Source organism: Panthera tigris, chromosome B1, assembly GCF_018350195.1.
Source record: "Panthera tigris isolate Pti1 chromosome B1, P.tigris_Pti1_mat1.1, whole genome shotgun sequence".
Taxonomy (NCBI): domain Eukaryota; kingdom Metazoa; phylum Chordata; class Mammalia; order Carnivora; family Felidae; genus Panthera; species Panthera tigris.
Window position 1 is genome coordinate 55063412 of NC_056663.1, and position 16762 is coordinate 55080173.

The 16762-nt window shown below is 37.4% G+C and overlaps 1 protein-coding gene across 5 annotated transcripts in view; it reads right to left on the reverse strand.

Annotated features, from left to right (window-relative positions):
* Window positions 1-340: 340 nt before the first annotated feature.
* The window catches only part of GALNT7 (polypeptide N-acetylgalactosaminyltransferase 7), a 144962-nt gene continuing 128540 nt past the window's right edge, over window positions 341-16762 (reverse strand). For all 5 annotated transcript variants that reach the window (XM_042983615.1, XM_042983616.1, XM_042983617.1 and 2 more), the window contains exons 8-12: window positions 15679-15801; window positions 9506-9724; window positions 6308-6406; window positions 5216-5344; window positions 341-1919 (exon numbers count right to left, since the gene is read on the reverse strand). In XM_042983615.1, coding sequence (XP_042839549.1) covers window positions 1782-1919; window positions 5216-5344; window positions 6308-6406; window positions 9506-9724; window positions 15679-15801 — 708 coding nt within the window. In that variant the 3' untranslated portion in view covers window positions 341-1781. The remainder of the gene's footprint in view (window positions 1920-5215; window positions 5345-6307; window positions 6407-9505; window positions 9725-15678; window positions 15802-16762) is intronic.

Genomic DNA, 16762 nt, shown 5'->3' on the forward strand with positions numbered 1-16762 from the left:
GATTTTGCAATTATATAAGCATATATAAATGTATTCCTTTTTAAACATCCCTAGAGATGAATGAAAGTTAAAATGGTTGATCACAGATCAGTAGCAAAATACAAATTGACAATTCAAAATTATAAATAAAATTCCATTCAGGATGTTTAAATCTGACTCTCTAAATTTAAGAGCTAAGCTTGGAAGAAAGAAATCTGTAGGCTTTTCTTCTTTCCTTTTTTAAGCTGTAATTAAAAATAGTTCCCTCTGGCAGTAGTTTGTGAAATTCCTTTCATTGTAATGATATCATGATTACAGGATCAAAAATGCTTAATTTACTTGCCATTCCCCATTTCATCCTTTTTCTTTCTTTCTTTCTTTCTTTTTTTTTTTAAACTCAATGTAGCATTTTAATCTTTTGGGTAACAAAAGACTATTTAGAAATTAAAACTGAATTGACCACTTGCACTGTTTGGTTTTCCTACAGTAAGTCCTATCTTAATAAATGTTTAAATCCAAACAAGTCTTCTTTTTCACTGGAGAAATACTAATAGGAATATGCTTCCTAAAAAAAATTAAGAAACACTAGAGAACCAAAACCTAACCTAACAGAAGTTCATATTTGTTAATGAACTGTATTTTTAAATAGATTTTAATTTAAAAAATGTGTAGGGAATTTCATTTGGATGAAGATATACATGAAACATCCATTCACTCTTGGCTTCATAGGTTGCACAGCTTAGGTTAATAATGCACAGGAGTTTTTGTAAGGCTTAATCTAAAAAGGGCTTGGGAATTCTTACGTTGGTCAGAATGAAATTCTGATGTGTTTACAGTGGTGTTTTGTTATTTTTGTTACCCCCATATTTCAAGATTTCGAAACTGAGAATTACTTATAGTTTTCTATAGTGACAGGTACTGGGGAAAAGTAAATCCCAGATGTCAGTGGACAATTTTTCTCTAGTTGGTAGACCCTCTTGACTGATCTTGGGAGTCAGTATCAACAGAGAGCATTGGGAATGCCAGCATGTAAGGAAGTTAATGCCATACAATCTTCAACCCTATGAAATAGCCTTGGGATGTTCCATACTTTTCTTTCTCAAGCCGCACAACATTCAATTTCAGAGCAAATGGTAGCATGTAAATTCATTTCTGAGTAATAAATGTATTCCTCATACAGATGACAATTCCATCAATACCATCCTAAAAATTTCATCAAAAGCTCTTGAAATATATACTGAGAAATGAAAGAGGCACTAAATGTGTTGAAATTCACCTTTCAAAAAAGCAGCATGACTGTGAAGGAAGGCCACCTTGGCTAAGAACCTGTGGCAGTGCTTCATAAAGATGTAAAATTAAATAAAGACACAACAGGTTGATAATCACCAAGTTATATATGAAAGTCTGGTTACTCCAACCTTTTTTCAAGTGTGTTAAAGAAAAAAAAAAATCAAACTGCCTTTCAGACCCCTGAGTGTAATCCCAAAGAAGACAACAATGCTTTTAACTCTGTTCTAATTAAAACAGAGCTAAATGCACAAATTACCAACATCATCTTAAAACAAAACAAAAAAAGATGTAAACATCTACAAAGTTTAAGGTAAAAGCAGTTTTGTAAACAGTAACTGCAGATGATAATGTTATTGTAAAATCACAGTTTATCAACATCCTTCAAACTGATCAGGAGGTTCTGGGTTTGGAGCTGTACAGAGTTAATAATAGTTGCAGCAGGTTTCAGGCGGTTTTCAGTCCTGTATAAATTTATGTGTCAGTAGGTAGGTTATTGGTTTCTTTTATTCTTTCTAAACACTATGGATGTTATTCATTTCCCACTTTTGAGTCATTTTACTGGAGTCACAATTGGAGATGAACACTTGATGTAGGATGTCTGAGCGATCTAAGCACTTTCCTGAAGGAATGTGAGTAAATCTGTGCAGGTTCTGGAAAACAAAGGAGAAAGGAGTTTTAAATGTGCACTTTTTTTGATATCACTGACATTAGAAGAAGTCATTACCTGGCTTTCACAAGGAGATGGTTCTAGAAAATTGGACAGGCTTAAGCTAAACATTCCTCAGACTTTGGAGTTTTCCTGATTGTCAGTCTTCTAAGTCCTTTTATTGTTAAGTCATAATGTACTGCTGGTACCATAAATTCAATGGTATACAAACTTCTTCAGTTCCCATCCTGGCTAATGACAAAACTATCCTTCGTGTCCTCAGGACAGAGGCCTTTCATGCTACACTTCCCTTCATTCATTCTGTTTGTAGCAGCAATTGAGGACTGATAGTTGCAAAGTCTCTGATCTATCTCCTTTCCTACACCCACTGCATATGCCTTAGTTTAGCCCTCATCATCTATTGTGCATTTCTTCAATATAACTCAGGGCTTCGCATACTGCAGTCCTCAGACTAAGACTGGGCCCGTAAGATCAAAACTATTTTCATAATAACACAAAGACCCTATTTGCCTTTTCACTGCACTAACATTTATACTGATGGTGCAAAAGCATTGGCAGGTATAAGTGCTGGGGCCTTAGCATAAGTCAAGCAGTGACATAAGTGTTCTAGTAGTCTCCTTATTCATGGCCATACATCCAAAGCTAAAAAAGAAAATGCTAGTTTTACTTCAGGATGTCTAATGATGAAACAGTAAAACGACTAAGTTTTATTAAATCTTGACCCTTGAGTATACTTTTAAAAATATTCTGAGCTGAAATGGAAAATAGGCATAAAGCACTTCCATATAGTGAAGTGCAATGGTTATCCTGAAGGAAAAGGAAAACACGTGGGCACTTGTTTGACCTGAGTGTCCAACTAGCTGCTTTTTTCATGTAATGTCATTTTGACCTGAAAGGAAAACTCTAGACAAACTGTGATTATTCAAACTTGGGACTGGGTAGACATTTTCTGGACAATGAAGTAAGCCTGTCACTTAAAAAACAACACATCTGACAGTATTTGTTGCCACTGATAGAATTTGAGGTTTAAGCAAAAATTAGAGTTGTGGAAAACGTGTACCCACCACCATGAACTTGACAGCTTTACCATGAAATCAGTGGTTATATCTGTGATTTTTTTTTGATACTGTATGATGAAATGTGTCAACATATGGAAGACCTACATAACTTGGTGAATCAATATTTTCCAAACAAGCAGTGCATGCGTGATATTACAAAAGCAGACATGGGTAAAATAGATTTTAATGTAATATAGGGCAAAATGTTCACTGATATGGTTTCAGAGTCTATACTGCAAATGATCTTTAAGAAACTACCACTTATCTAGTTGTGGGGTGGCATCAAAGAACAGCTACAATGACCTGAAAAGCCTACTAAATGAACCCTCTCTTCTCCAGCTGCATGTTTGAGTCTGATTTTCCTCATATATACTTCAACTAAAACGATATATCACATCAAATTGAAGGTAGAAAACAATATGAGAATTCAGCTGTCTTCTATTAAGCCAGACATTTAAAGGGATTTGAAAAACTATAAAAAAATGCCATTCTTCTCACTTTGTTGAAAAACTGTAATTTGTCATTCAAATTGTTTATATGAATATGTAGTAGGGTTATTATTACTTTTACATGAATGAAAACATACATACAAATACAACAAAAATACATACTTACAAAATTTGTCAGGTTTAATTTGCAACCCAGAAAATATTGTTAGTTATAACCTAGATAAATAAAATCTGCGTGCGTGTGGGGGTCTCAATAATTTTCAAGAGTGTAGAGGGAATCTAGAGATCGGAAAGCTTGAGAACTGCTGACTGAGCTGATCTGCTTATCAGTCCATACTTTGCACAATGTTTCTAGAATTATTTTCCTAAAAGTATCCACTGTTTCCTATCACTGTGTTCCTCAAATAATGTCATTCACTTTCCAAAACTTACAAAGTCAAGTTGAATGTTCTTTCATGTGGACTCCAATTCAGGGATACCAAACTAAACATGATCCCTAGAGTTTTCTACAGTTTTACTCCATGCCTTTGTTCACCCAGTCTTCTTATTTATCCTCCATGAAAAGCCTTTTTATATCTCAAGACCTGGAACAATAATACTTCCTATATGAAACTTGTCAGAAATAATTCCTCCTATTAATCTCTTCTTTGTTAACCTAAAATATATACATTCCATTTTTTATCCATTAAACTACTTTTGGATGGTAGTTTCTGGTCTGCTAGAGCCTTCTTTTACTATTTTACTAATACCATTTTATTAATACCCTATCATTTATTGCTATTATTCATCTTTGTGGAAACAAATGCTCTGTTCTTCAGGATTTATGTTCATGTTCTCCTTCCTAACTTGTTATAAGAAAAAAATCAGCAACTGACATACACTTACCACTTCATGGTAATTATCTGGGAATGATGATGACTGAGAATATTAAGCTGGGTCATAATACCGTCACTACATAGCAAATAAGGGCTTGCCTAACAGACATGGTACGATAACAACTACTAACTGAGCAAATGAAGTTGAGAGTTGCCAGATTCTTTTGGTTTGGGGCAGCTTTCCCAACTTTGTGTTTCTCAATAAATTTAGTCAAGTCTAGACTCTGAAAATTATACATCAATCCATTAATATGTTGGAATCTTCAACTTGGCAAAGAGCTTTGAATATTCACAGGTGAAAGAGCAAAACTGCTCCTGCAGTGTCAAGTGAATAACTAAACATGACCTTTAAGCAAGCAATAGGCAATATTTATCCAGTTGTGTTTAGCAAATAACGCTAATAAAGAGAGGTCACGAAGGCCCAGATTTCCAAGTGTTATTTGTTTGTCTCTATCTCCACCTGCTGGACAACATGAAATATAAATGCAATATTTTAAAAGATTTTACATACATATAATTTCAATTACATATGTAATTTTTAAATAATTTTACTTTAATGAATGACTCCTTTAGATTTAACAAATAAGATTTCGATATTAGAACAATGGTGATTACTGCCTCACAGAACAGATTTTTCCCGTGTTACTGAAATTAGCACTGGGTCTTCATAGACATTCTGTGACCTCATTACAGGACGTTATACCAGAGAATGAAAGTGATGCTTCATTATGGAACAAGGAGTCACTCAATGCTCAGGAAAACAAATGACTAACTAGAGGGAAATGCAAGTCAACCTGAATTCAGGTTTTAAGATTTATACATCTAAATTTCGTATGGTAGATGTTATTAAAATGAAATCACAAATAATATCATTTCAGGAGTTGAAACGCACAATACCTTGAAGTACTGCCATTCCTTAAATTCATTTAGATTACAGTGTGTAATCATAATTTTTGATCCATCAGGCCCCTTTGTCAAACACTGGTCATATTGCATAAGTTGGTTAGCTTCGTTGATTCGAAAAAGCTATTAAAAAAAAAAAAGAAATAAAGTAACAGAGGCACTTTCTCTTCTAACATACATTATTTTATTTTAAGGATTTCACTGTTAAGTAATCTCTACAACCAACATGGGGCTCAAACTCACAACCCTGAGACCAAGCCTCTCATGCTGCACTGACTGAGCCAGCCAGGTGCCCCAGATATATATTATTTAAAAGAAAAAAAGGAAGGAAGGAAGGAAGGAAGGAAGGAAGGAAGGAAGGAAGGAAGGAAGGAAAGAAAGAAAGAAAGAAAGAAAGAAAGAAAGAAAGAAAGAAAGAAAGAAAGAAAGACTTAACTCAAAATTAAATTCAGTGACTATCTTACTTTTCTATAATTTTTCTGTATGTTCAGAATTTTAAGTCCAGAGAGAAGAACTATATTCATTTTGATATTAACGAAGACTCCTATTAACACCTAAAGGATTATGTTCTTTAGCCTCTTGGATATAGAATGGGTCATTAACACATATTTATTATGTACCAACAATGTAAGCAGATGAAAAAGTAGAAACAGAGCTGATGACATTTCACAGTCTAAGTCAGAGACAAGAACAATACCCATATAAGGAAATAAAATATATTAGTGAAATATACTTACTGGCAGTAACATCCTAGCTTATAAGGGGGAAATGTGGAATACTGAACAATATTTGCAAATAAAATTGTTCAGAGAGTTGGCTTACATGATTCTATACTCACACAGGAATATATTCTAATCTCTTATATCAGACATAAATTCTAGGTTCAGATTGGTTCTGTGAAAACCAATAATGCTGTCATCCTCCTCATCTAAATAAATGTTTTAGCACTGTCAATTTTTTTTATACAATGTTTTACTTTACCCAAACAAAATTATCAAATTAAAAAGCAAACTAAGCCCCGTGATCAGTAAGACATTCTGCTCCAATGCAGCAGACCTATAAAAACATAGAAATATGGTTATTTACCTGATTCCCTCCCATCCGGTGGCAGGGTCCTAGTTCAACAAAGCCTCCATTTGTTTTCCCCATGCTATCAATGCAGTAAACAGTTTCAAGGCCTCTGATCTACAAAAATGAACAAAGAGCCAAAGAGCAGGCAACAGGTTAGCTGTAATGCACTCTAGCTTCAGAGAAAGAGGGTTTCATGCTAAATACTGCTGTTCACGGTGGAAATCTGGGTGTGTGTAATGCCAGGTTTTGACGGTACTATCAGTCTTGGAGTAGTTTACAGCATACCAGTCATCTCTGAAATCGTTTATGATCTTGAAGTCAACACTGGAATGGGCTCATCCCAACTATGGGCACTGGTCTATAGATTTCGATAAAATACCACAGAGGAAAGAAAATTAAAAAGATATCATTAAATACAATTCCAGATTCATGCTGATTCGTGTGGATGAGAAGCAAATAGAGTACAGTTACCTATTACCTCAGTGGTAAGAGACACTGGCCCAGAATTGAGTATGTAAGGGAACTCTTCCAAATGGCTCTGTGACAATTTTGGCAGCTGTCTCAAAGGGGCCTAGGGAGCAAAGATTATGGCGAATGGGCCAGGCAGTAAGACTTTTCCCTGACAGTGAATAATGTAGGTGAGAAGCAAACGCAGGGGATCATCTTTGGGACGCACATTTTGTGTAAAAATCACCTTTTTTCCTTTCTTGGAAACACTATATATTCGTATCTCAATTATAAATTACTATAGTATTTGGATAAAATGTTAAAAAAAATGTTTATTCTTTCAGCAAATATTGACTGAGCACCTATGATGATGAGTGCTTTAGCAGATACAAGGAGAATCAAGTCATGGTCCAGGACCCTCATGTCCGTGAGAGACTGAAGGCTAAGTGTCAATCAGGATGGAGGGTTGGGCATGTGAAAAAAGGAGGCTCTTGCCCTGCCTGGAGGAACTCTAAAGACTGCCTCAAGGGGACATGCGGTCTAAACGGGTAGGGGTTTACCTTGCAAAATGGAAGGAATGCTGAGAAGTGAGGTGTAAGGTACAGGGGCCAGGATGGGGATAGGGGTTAGGGTGAAGCTATATTTGGGGGTGAACTTCTAAAGGGAGAACAGAAAATTTCATCTATCCATTCACTCATGTCTTTATTCATCAAATATTAAGTGACTACTGTGTCAGGCATGTGGCAGGCTTTGATACACCAGTGAGCAAAATAGATAAAAGGTCCTCGCCCCAGCGAACTTACATTCTAGGTAGGGAAAGAGACTATAAGCAAAAAACACAAACACGTTTGGAAGCAGTAAGTGCCATGGGGGAAAAGAAAAGAACAAGTTAAAGGTGGTGGCTAAGACTGTTTGGGGGACGGCAGGCAGTTCTCATTGAGAAGGTAACACAGTTTGCTATAATATGCTATGATAGAACATAGAGATGAAATAAAGAGTATGGGGAGGTACGTATTAAATCAAGATGTGCACAGCGTAAGTGTCGGTTTCTTTTATTCCCAAACTCTAAATGTCAGGGTTCCTTAGGGATGGATCCCATCTTCTTTTATCCATCTCTGTTTTCTCCCTAGGTGAGTTCATTCAGTTTCATGAGACAATCTACCCGCTGATGGCTCCAAATGTACATTGCCTCTTTTCTGGGCTTCAATATCACGTAGTCTGTTATCTACTTGACAGCCGCACCTGGATGTCCAGTAGGCACTTCCCACAATCAGAAAGCCAATAAAGAACTTGCTATTCCCCCATGCTTCCCCCTCATCCCCTCCATCAGCATCCCAATCTCAGCTGCCACCGAATCAGCTACTCAAATAAAAAAACACAACTAGTCATCTTGGCCCTTATCCTTCACATACCCGTCTGTCAGCGATCTGCCTCCAGATAAATTATGTACCTTGCATTTGTCGGCTTGTCTCTGTTCCATTTTTGACATCCTCGTCTCAGCCACCATCGTCCTTTCTTACCAGAACTACTCTACTAGTTTCCTAATTGGCATCCTTGTTTCTACTCTAAATCCTCACAACCGGGTGATTAAAAAGCAAGGCATCAATCAACTTATGTTACCTGCTTAAAACCCTCCCACGGCTTCCCATACCTATAGGATAAAGGCCTCCCTCCTCATTAATCTCTTTTCTGATTATCATAAAGGCAAAGCATTTCCTGACTCAGAGCCTTCAACCTCACCATTTTCTTTACTTGGAACACTCCCTCCTGGCTCTCTGGTTGATCACTCAGATTTCAGATTAAATGTCACCTCTTCAAAGGTGGCTTCCTTAATCTGTCCCTAAATTCTCTTGACCATCACCTGTTTATTTCCTTTGAGGTCCTTACCACCATCTGCCATTATCTTCTTTGTTTCCCTTTTGTTGTCTTTTTCCCCCCAAGGGGAAAGACCTGATGAAAGGGACCTGCTTGTCTTATGTCTACAAGAGTGACTGGTACATAGTAGGCCCTTGACCACTATTTGTTGAATACTTAATTACACAATGATACATAAGTTTGAAAGTTCATGGCATGTTTAATATACCCATGAGGCAGCAGCATTAGGCTCATGGGTGGGGGGACATGAGAAATGAGATTACAAACGCAAGTCTGAAGAAACAAAAAAATGACAACAGCAACCAATGCCTGACCTTACTTATTTTCAGTTACCATCAATCCATTCACTTATTTGACAAGCATTGTTTGAGTGTCTATTGTGTATGGGGAGGTCTCTGTGTTAGTCCATTGGGACACAATGGTGAACCAGGTCCTGGGTCGAGAGACTGGCTGAGAGACAGGCAATTTTGAATGTTATGAGAACCCATGGAAAGATCCAGAACTCAGTTTTTCTGACAGAGTGGGGAAGGATAAGAGTGGCTTTTCAGAACTGGTGCTCTCTAAATTGCGAGCAATAGGGTAAGTTGGAATTGGTCAGGAAAAGGAGTCAGAGTGAGGGGCAGGGAAGTGGCAGAGGCTGCAGGGAGTGGACAGTGCTCCAGGATGGAGAGCCAGGAGTCCAAAAGCTGAGAGCAGGGGACACAGTGGTCAGGTGGTCAGGGGAGGTGTTAACAGTCTGGTAGAAAGGTGGGGGAGGACAGTTTTTAGAGAAACTTTTCCCCAAGAATTTTTCTCTTTCACTCACACATTTCCATCTTTCTCTGCCTTCTCCCAAACTCAAGTCTCCAAACACACATAGTTTTTGAGATCTGAATACCAGCTGGTACTTACTTCTCCCCATTCAACATTTTTGGGTGGCAAAGGGTAGTGTGAAGTTATGTCATAAGCTATTTCTTCCATGAACCATTTGAAACTTTTGCAGTTGTGATCCTCTCGAAATTTTTTCAGCTCAGATATATCCCCATATGCTAATGCCTTTGATTCAGGACGACTGGCATAGAAGTAGTCTTTATATTCATCCCACCACACCTCTACAACTCGAACATAATTCTGTGAAAAAGAAAAGATGATGAGAAAGGAAAAGATCTGCAATGCTGTCAGCAGCCCATCTTAGACACATTAAATATGACCAACGTATAATAAACTCATTTCAATAGGACCTGATATTTAATAAAACAAACGCAAGTGAGTTAACGACTCTAATATGTCAATTGCTAAGGGTAGAATGTGATGCATGTTCAACTAAGAAGTGATGGACACAGAATCTGACGTCACTGAGCTGTAAGATCGCATATTCTAAGATCATATATTCTATCCTGCTTTTAGAGGAAGAAGGTGAAGCCCAGAGAGGGTTTAGGGGAGGCTGGCGGAAAATGGGTGCTCCTTTGCTCAGAACAATCTCTTTCATTTAGAACCACACTACCAGCATGTGTAGGGAAAAGGCTCATTTCAGGAACCAGCGTGAAAAACAAGAGCTCTGTTGAATAAAACACATTTTGTTTGCAAGTGGCTTTTTTGGTCACATTATGACTGTACTAGAACCATTTTGCTATAACCCAGAATTTATAGGATACTTTCACCAGTTGATGCACTTTAAGGGAAAGCAACTAAAGAACAATAAAATAAGTTAATATTGTGATAACTGACAAAGATCTATCTGCTAAGGCTTAACTGAACAAATGTCTGTAGGCATGAACGTTGTGACAGATTGAGTGCATTCTCAATCTAGTCCCTTGGTCTTGTACGTTATTCATCAGCATATTTTCTCTGTAAAAGGCCAGAGAGTAAGTACCTTTGGCATTGCAGGCCATACAGTTTCTGTAGCAACTACTTAGCCCTGTTGTACTGAGGAAGTAGCTGGAGACCATACGCACACAAAAGGATGTGGTGGTGCTCCAATAGCAATCACTTTATTTACTGAAAAGGGCTGGATTTGGCCTAAAGGCCATAGTTGCTGACCCCTGTGTTACATCAGGAGTAGAAAATACCTTGCGTTCAGACTAAAATTCTCCTAGGCTATAACTACCAAAAGGCGAACATGCTCCCACAGGCATGCTGTTGCAAAAGCCCATGGGTTCAAAAAAGTTTTAAATGTGTAATATTGCTGAATATGTTTAAAAAAATTTTTTTTTATTCATTTTTGAGAGAGAAATAGCGCGAGTGGGGGAGGGGCAGAGGTGGGGGGTTGCGGAGAGAGAATCGTAAGCAGGCTCTGCATTGTCAGCGCAGAGCCCAACACAGGGCTCGAACTCATGATACCGTGGGATCATACCTGAGCCAAAACCAAGAGTCGGATGCTTAATCGCGCAAGCCACCCAGGTGCCCCCATTGCTAAGTATTTTTAATTTTTGCAAATTCATCCAGAATTAGACACAGCCCGTGTCTAATGAACACGAAGCTAAATACTAATGAACACGAAGAATGAAACGTGCATACATAAGGTTATAGCAACACAAAGAAGGAGCATTTATTTGTTTGGGATGGAGAAATCCAGAGGGCCACCATGGAAGGGCACTGGACAGCTGTGTCTTGAAGGAGTGGTTAATTCTGTGTGAACGGTAGTCAGGGCAAAGAGGAACCCAAATGAAGTATGGCAAATCATGGTGCATTTGTAGTCCTAAAAGTAGTTTACCACAACTTACCTTGTGTTTTGCGAAAATTAAGGAGTTCATCTAGCAAAGCATTTAGATTCGTGACTGGTACATAATAAGTTGTCAAAAAGTGTTAGCTATGATTATTATTCTTTTCTAAAATTCTTTGAATTTTATCTTTTGGCTGACAGTCATCGAAAGGTTTTAAGCAGGTACAGGTATGAGATTTAATGATCAGGGGAACCACACTGGTGGTGAGTGGAAGACAGATTAAAGGGGATTGAGCCTGATGGTGGAGAGCCAAACAGGAGGCAATTCAATTATCTATATGGGAGAGATCTGAGGACCTGCACTAAGTATAGGAAGGAATGGATTTCGGAGATAATGTATGAGGTAGACTCTTCAGGGCTTGGTTCAGTGGGAGGGAAGGGAGGACTACCCCAACATGCCCCGTAAGTTTCATTCGTGGGCAAACAGAGAATATAGGAAAGGGAAATGCTTTTGAGAAAAAGTTAAAAAGTTCAGCTTTGACTCCATTGAGTTTGAAATGTCTGAGGGTCATCTGAGAACATAATTCTGAGAGGCAACTGACCATTAAAGTCTGAGGCTCAGAGAAGACACACGAGCTGAATAAGTCGACATAAACCATTATTAGCACACTGTGGTTGAAGTGGATGATGTTAAAGCTGGAGGGAAAAAAAGCACCTGGCACACTCTAGCACTCACTAAGTGTAGACTGAATGTTACATTTATCAGATAGTTTTTATGATATGTACAGTTCATTTTTAGAGTGGATAAATATTTCCCTCACATCTCTCTTCCTTGTAGCACAGGCCTTCATGAATCAATGTGATCTTTCATTCTTCGTGATTATGGGTCCAAATCCAAGGGCAAGTTCTTTCCTGTAATGCCAGTCAGGCCTGGTGTTAATATGGTGCCCTTTGCTTTAGCATGGACATTTTAATCTCATCTCCTATTCTGGCTGGGGCTCCCTTTGGCCATTTCTATGATAATTTGGCTGGTTAGAAAGCTTTGTTCATTCTTTAAGCCTTGTCATCTCTGCTTCGATTATCTATTTCCCTTTAAGGAACTATCCCAAGTTGCATCTGTAGCCAATAATAAACTTCCTTCTGACTTCCTTTTGACTTGGTTAGGGGCTCCAGAAAATGAATGGAATCAGAGTCCTACGCTCTTAGAATTTATGGAAACAGCACAATTAAAAAATCTTCAAAGTTGTTTGGTCGAGAATAAAGGACTTCATCTTCTTAGCCTCTGTGTGAAGCTTTTCTGGTTTGCCCCTGGTTTGAGGGACAAAAGATATTAATCTTTTGCAAGCACTGTTCAAAAATTTGATTTTGTTTACTATACAAACTTCTAATATGATTACTTTAATTTTTTTAAACAAAACAAAAATAATATTTTACTCAAGTGTGAATAATAGAAGCTGATATTTTCGTTTCAACTACTTTCCTACAGAGTGGTAGTCCTTTTTCAATTTATTTGAGATGTCTTTGTGGAGAGCATTCAATATAGAAATCTTAATCTGAGTGGGATACAATGAATAATCTTAAAAAATAATAAGATCCCTGACAAACATAGATACAAAGAGCCTCAACAAAATATCAGCAAGCTGAATTCAACAATACATTGAAACAATCATCCATGACGATTAAGTGGGATTTATTCTGGGGACGCAAGCATGGTTCAACATCCACAAATCAATCAATGTGATACACCACATTAACAAAAAGAAGGATAAAAATCATATAATCACTTTAATGAATGCAGAAAAAGCATTTGATAAAATTCAACATTTATGATAAAAATTCTCAAGTGGGTATGTATAGAGGGAACATATTTCAACATAATGGAGACCCTATATGACAAGCCCATAAGTGAACATCATACTCAATGGTGAAAAGCCAAAAACTTTCCCTCTAAGATCTGAGACAAGGATGCCCACACTTGCCACTTTTAATCAATTTAGTATTGGAAGTCTTAGCCATGGCAATCAGACAAGAAAGAGACAAAAAGCATCCAAATTGGAAAAGAAGTAACACTCATTATTTGCAGATGGCATGACATATTACATAGAAAACCATAAAAACTCTATCAAAAGGCTATTAGAAGTAATAAATGAATTTAGTAAAGATGCAGGATACAAAATTAATATACATAAATCTGTTGCATTTCCATAAGAAATTAAGGAAACGATCCCATCTATAATTGCATCAAAAAAAAATCTAGAAATAAATTTAAGGAGGTGAAAGACCCATACTCCAAAAACTATAAGACACTGATGATTTTACCATATATTAACTAACTAGAATTTAAATAAAAACTTGAAATAAAAAAAAAAAGACAAGACACCGATGAATGAAACTGAAGGCAACACAAATAAACGTAAAGATATACCACACTCATGGATTAGAAAAATCACTATTATTAAAATGTCCACACTACCCAAAGCAATTTACAGATTAAGTGCAATCTCTATCAAAATACCAATAGTATTTTTCATAGAATGAGAACAAATAATCCTAAAATTTGCATGGAACCACCAAAGACCCCAAATAACCAAAGCAATCTTGAGAAAGAGGAACAAACTGGGAGGTATCATGCTCCCTGACTGCAAACTACACTACAAAGTTACAATCAAAACAGTATGGTACTAGCACAAAAACAGATATAGACACCAATGGAACAGAATAGCGAGTCCAGAAATAAGCCTATGCTTATATGGTCAATTAATCTTTGACAAAGAAGGAAAAGGGGAAAAGACAGTTTTCTCAATGAATGTTGGGAATACTGACAGCTACCTGCAAAAGAATGAAACTGGGCCACTTTCTTACACCACGCACAAAATAAACTCAAAATGACTAAAGACTTAAATGTAAGGCCTGAAACCATGACATTTCTAAGAAAACACAGGGCTAAGCTCTTGGACAATATTATTTTTGGATCTGTCTCCTCAGGCAGGTGCGACAAAAGAAAAATAGACAGATGGACTACATCAAACTAAAAAGGCTTTGTATAGTGAAGGAAACCATCAATAAAATGAAAAAGCATCCTACTGAATGGGAGAATATTTATTTGCGAACGATCCACTCAAACAGGGGTTAATAGCGAAAATATATAAAGAACTCACACAATTCAATATAAAAAAACAAACAGTCCAATTAAAAAATGGTCAGATGACCTGAACAGACATTTCTCCAAAGAAGACAAACAGGTGGCCAACAGACATATGAGAAGATATTCAACATAACTAATCATCAGGGAAACAAAACCACAATGAGATATCACCTCACACCTGTCAGAATGGCTCTTGTCAAGAAGACAAGAAATATCGAGTGTTGGTGAAGATATGAAGAAAAGGGAACCCTCATGTGGCTGTTTTCGAGAATGCAAACTGGTGTAGTTGCTGTGGAAAACAGTACAGAGATTCCTCAAAAAATTAAAAATAGAACTACTCTACAGCCTAGCAGTTCTACTTCTGAGTATTTACCCCCAAAACACAAAAACACTAATTCAAAAAGATATATGTGCCCCTATGTTCACTGCAGTATTATTTACAATACAATTTACAATTACAACAACCAAGATATGGAAACAACCTAAGTATCCATTGACAAAATTGATAAAGAAGATGTGGGGTATATAGATATATTCTCTCTCTCCCCTCTCCCACACACAGGATGGAATATTACTCAGCCACAAAAAAGAATGAAATCTTGCTGTTTGTGAGACCATGGCTGGACCTAGATGGACAACATGGCTGGTGTTGTACTAAGTGAAATAAGTAAGGCAGAGAAAGACAAATACCATATGATTTCACTCCTCTGTGGGTTCTAAAAGACAAAGGAACAAACAAAGCAAAACAGAAAAACAGATTCATAGATACAGAGAACAAACTGATGATCACCAGAGGTGGAGGGCAGATGGGTAAAATAAGGGAAGGGGAAGCCTGTGTGTACAGCACAGGGAATATAGTTAATAATATTGTATTATTACAATATTATTGTAACAGATGGTAGCTGTTACATATGGTGACAGATGGCAGCTAGACTTACTGTGGTGATCATTCCATAATATATATAATGCATAATGTATAATGTACATAAATGTTGAATGCCTGTGTATACCGGTAACTTATATAATATAAAACAAATATATATAATATGTCAACCATACTTCAAATAAATACAAAACAAAACAAAACAAAACAAAACAATAAGGTGTTTCATGAATAAGTTCAGCTTAAATTAAAAGGGGGAACCAGCATGAGTGCTTAAACGATTTATCCCATTCAGGGAGCTGACATTTAAGTGACCACCACAGCATGTGGTACATAAATGTGCCACGTGTGGTACAAAGTTCCCTAGGCTTCTCTCCTTTTACCCAAAGACTCACCTTCAGAGTTGGAGAAGACCCAACATAAATGGGCGGAGGATTCCCTTGCCAACCCTCAAGACGGTAGATGTGTCCAACGCGCGAACAAGGGACAAACAGTAATTTGCCGCCACACTGCCATATCTATCGGGGAAAAAAAAAAAACACGCAAGTTGTTTCAAATGATAAAATATAGTTGAAAATTTGTCTTATCAAGGTAAATATAAAATCTAAATTAGATACAGTGTCCATGGGGAATTCATAAACTAAATAAGTCCTAAAGTGATTTGCTTGTTTTTCAAACTCTTATAATAACGAAGAATGCAATCGTGAATGCAGTCACGTTCAGCCACTAAGGGCCTCTTGTGTACCTGCAGCTTTAAACACCCTTTCCCCAGCATAACCTTTCAAAGTCACGCAGATTCTTGACTCCTGATACTATTCACTGTTTCCACTGCTAATGTATTTCCCACCTGGGTGATTGGTATAATAACCTCCAAACTGGCTTCTTCACCTCCAGCTTCTCTCTACTCAATGCTATCCTTATTTATAGTAAGAGATTATTCTAGCTAAAGGGCAGCTTTGGGTCATGTTATTCCCTTGCTTAATATCTTCAATAGGTTGCCACTACTTATCAAGTTCAGTAAAAATCTCTTGGCTCAGCATTAAAGGCTCTCTTCCATACAGTCCTAACATACTTGTCCACTTTATCTTCTTGGATGTCTTTCTCCATGCTGTCTGATTCTGCTAAACTGCTCCTGTTTCCTGAGTATAATCTTCATGTGCCCACTTTTGTACCTTTCCCCATTCTATTTGCTCCCAGGTCTCTCTCCTCTCCTTTTATCTCTGCTTATCAATACCATGCCCGCCTTTCTAGTTTGCCTCAAATGCTACCTCCAGTAAGATGCTGTTTCATTTTGAAAATTTTTTATGTTTATTTTGAGAGAGAGAGAGAGCGAGAGCGAGTGAGCTGGGCAGGGGCAGAGAGAGGAGGAGAGAGAAATCCCAAGCAGGCTCCATGCTGCCAGCGCAGAGCCCGTCATGGGGCTTGAACTCATAAACCATGAGATCATGACCTGAGCTGAAACCAAGAGTTGGACGCTTA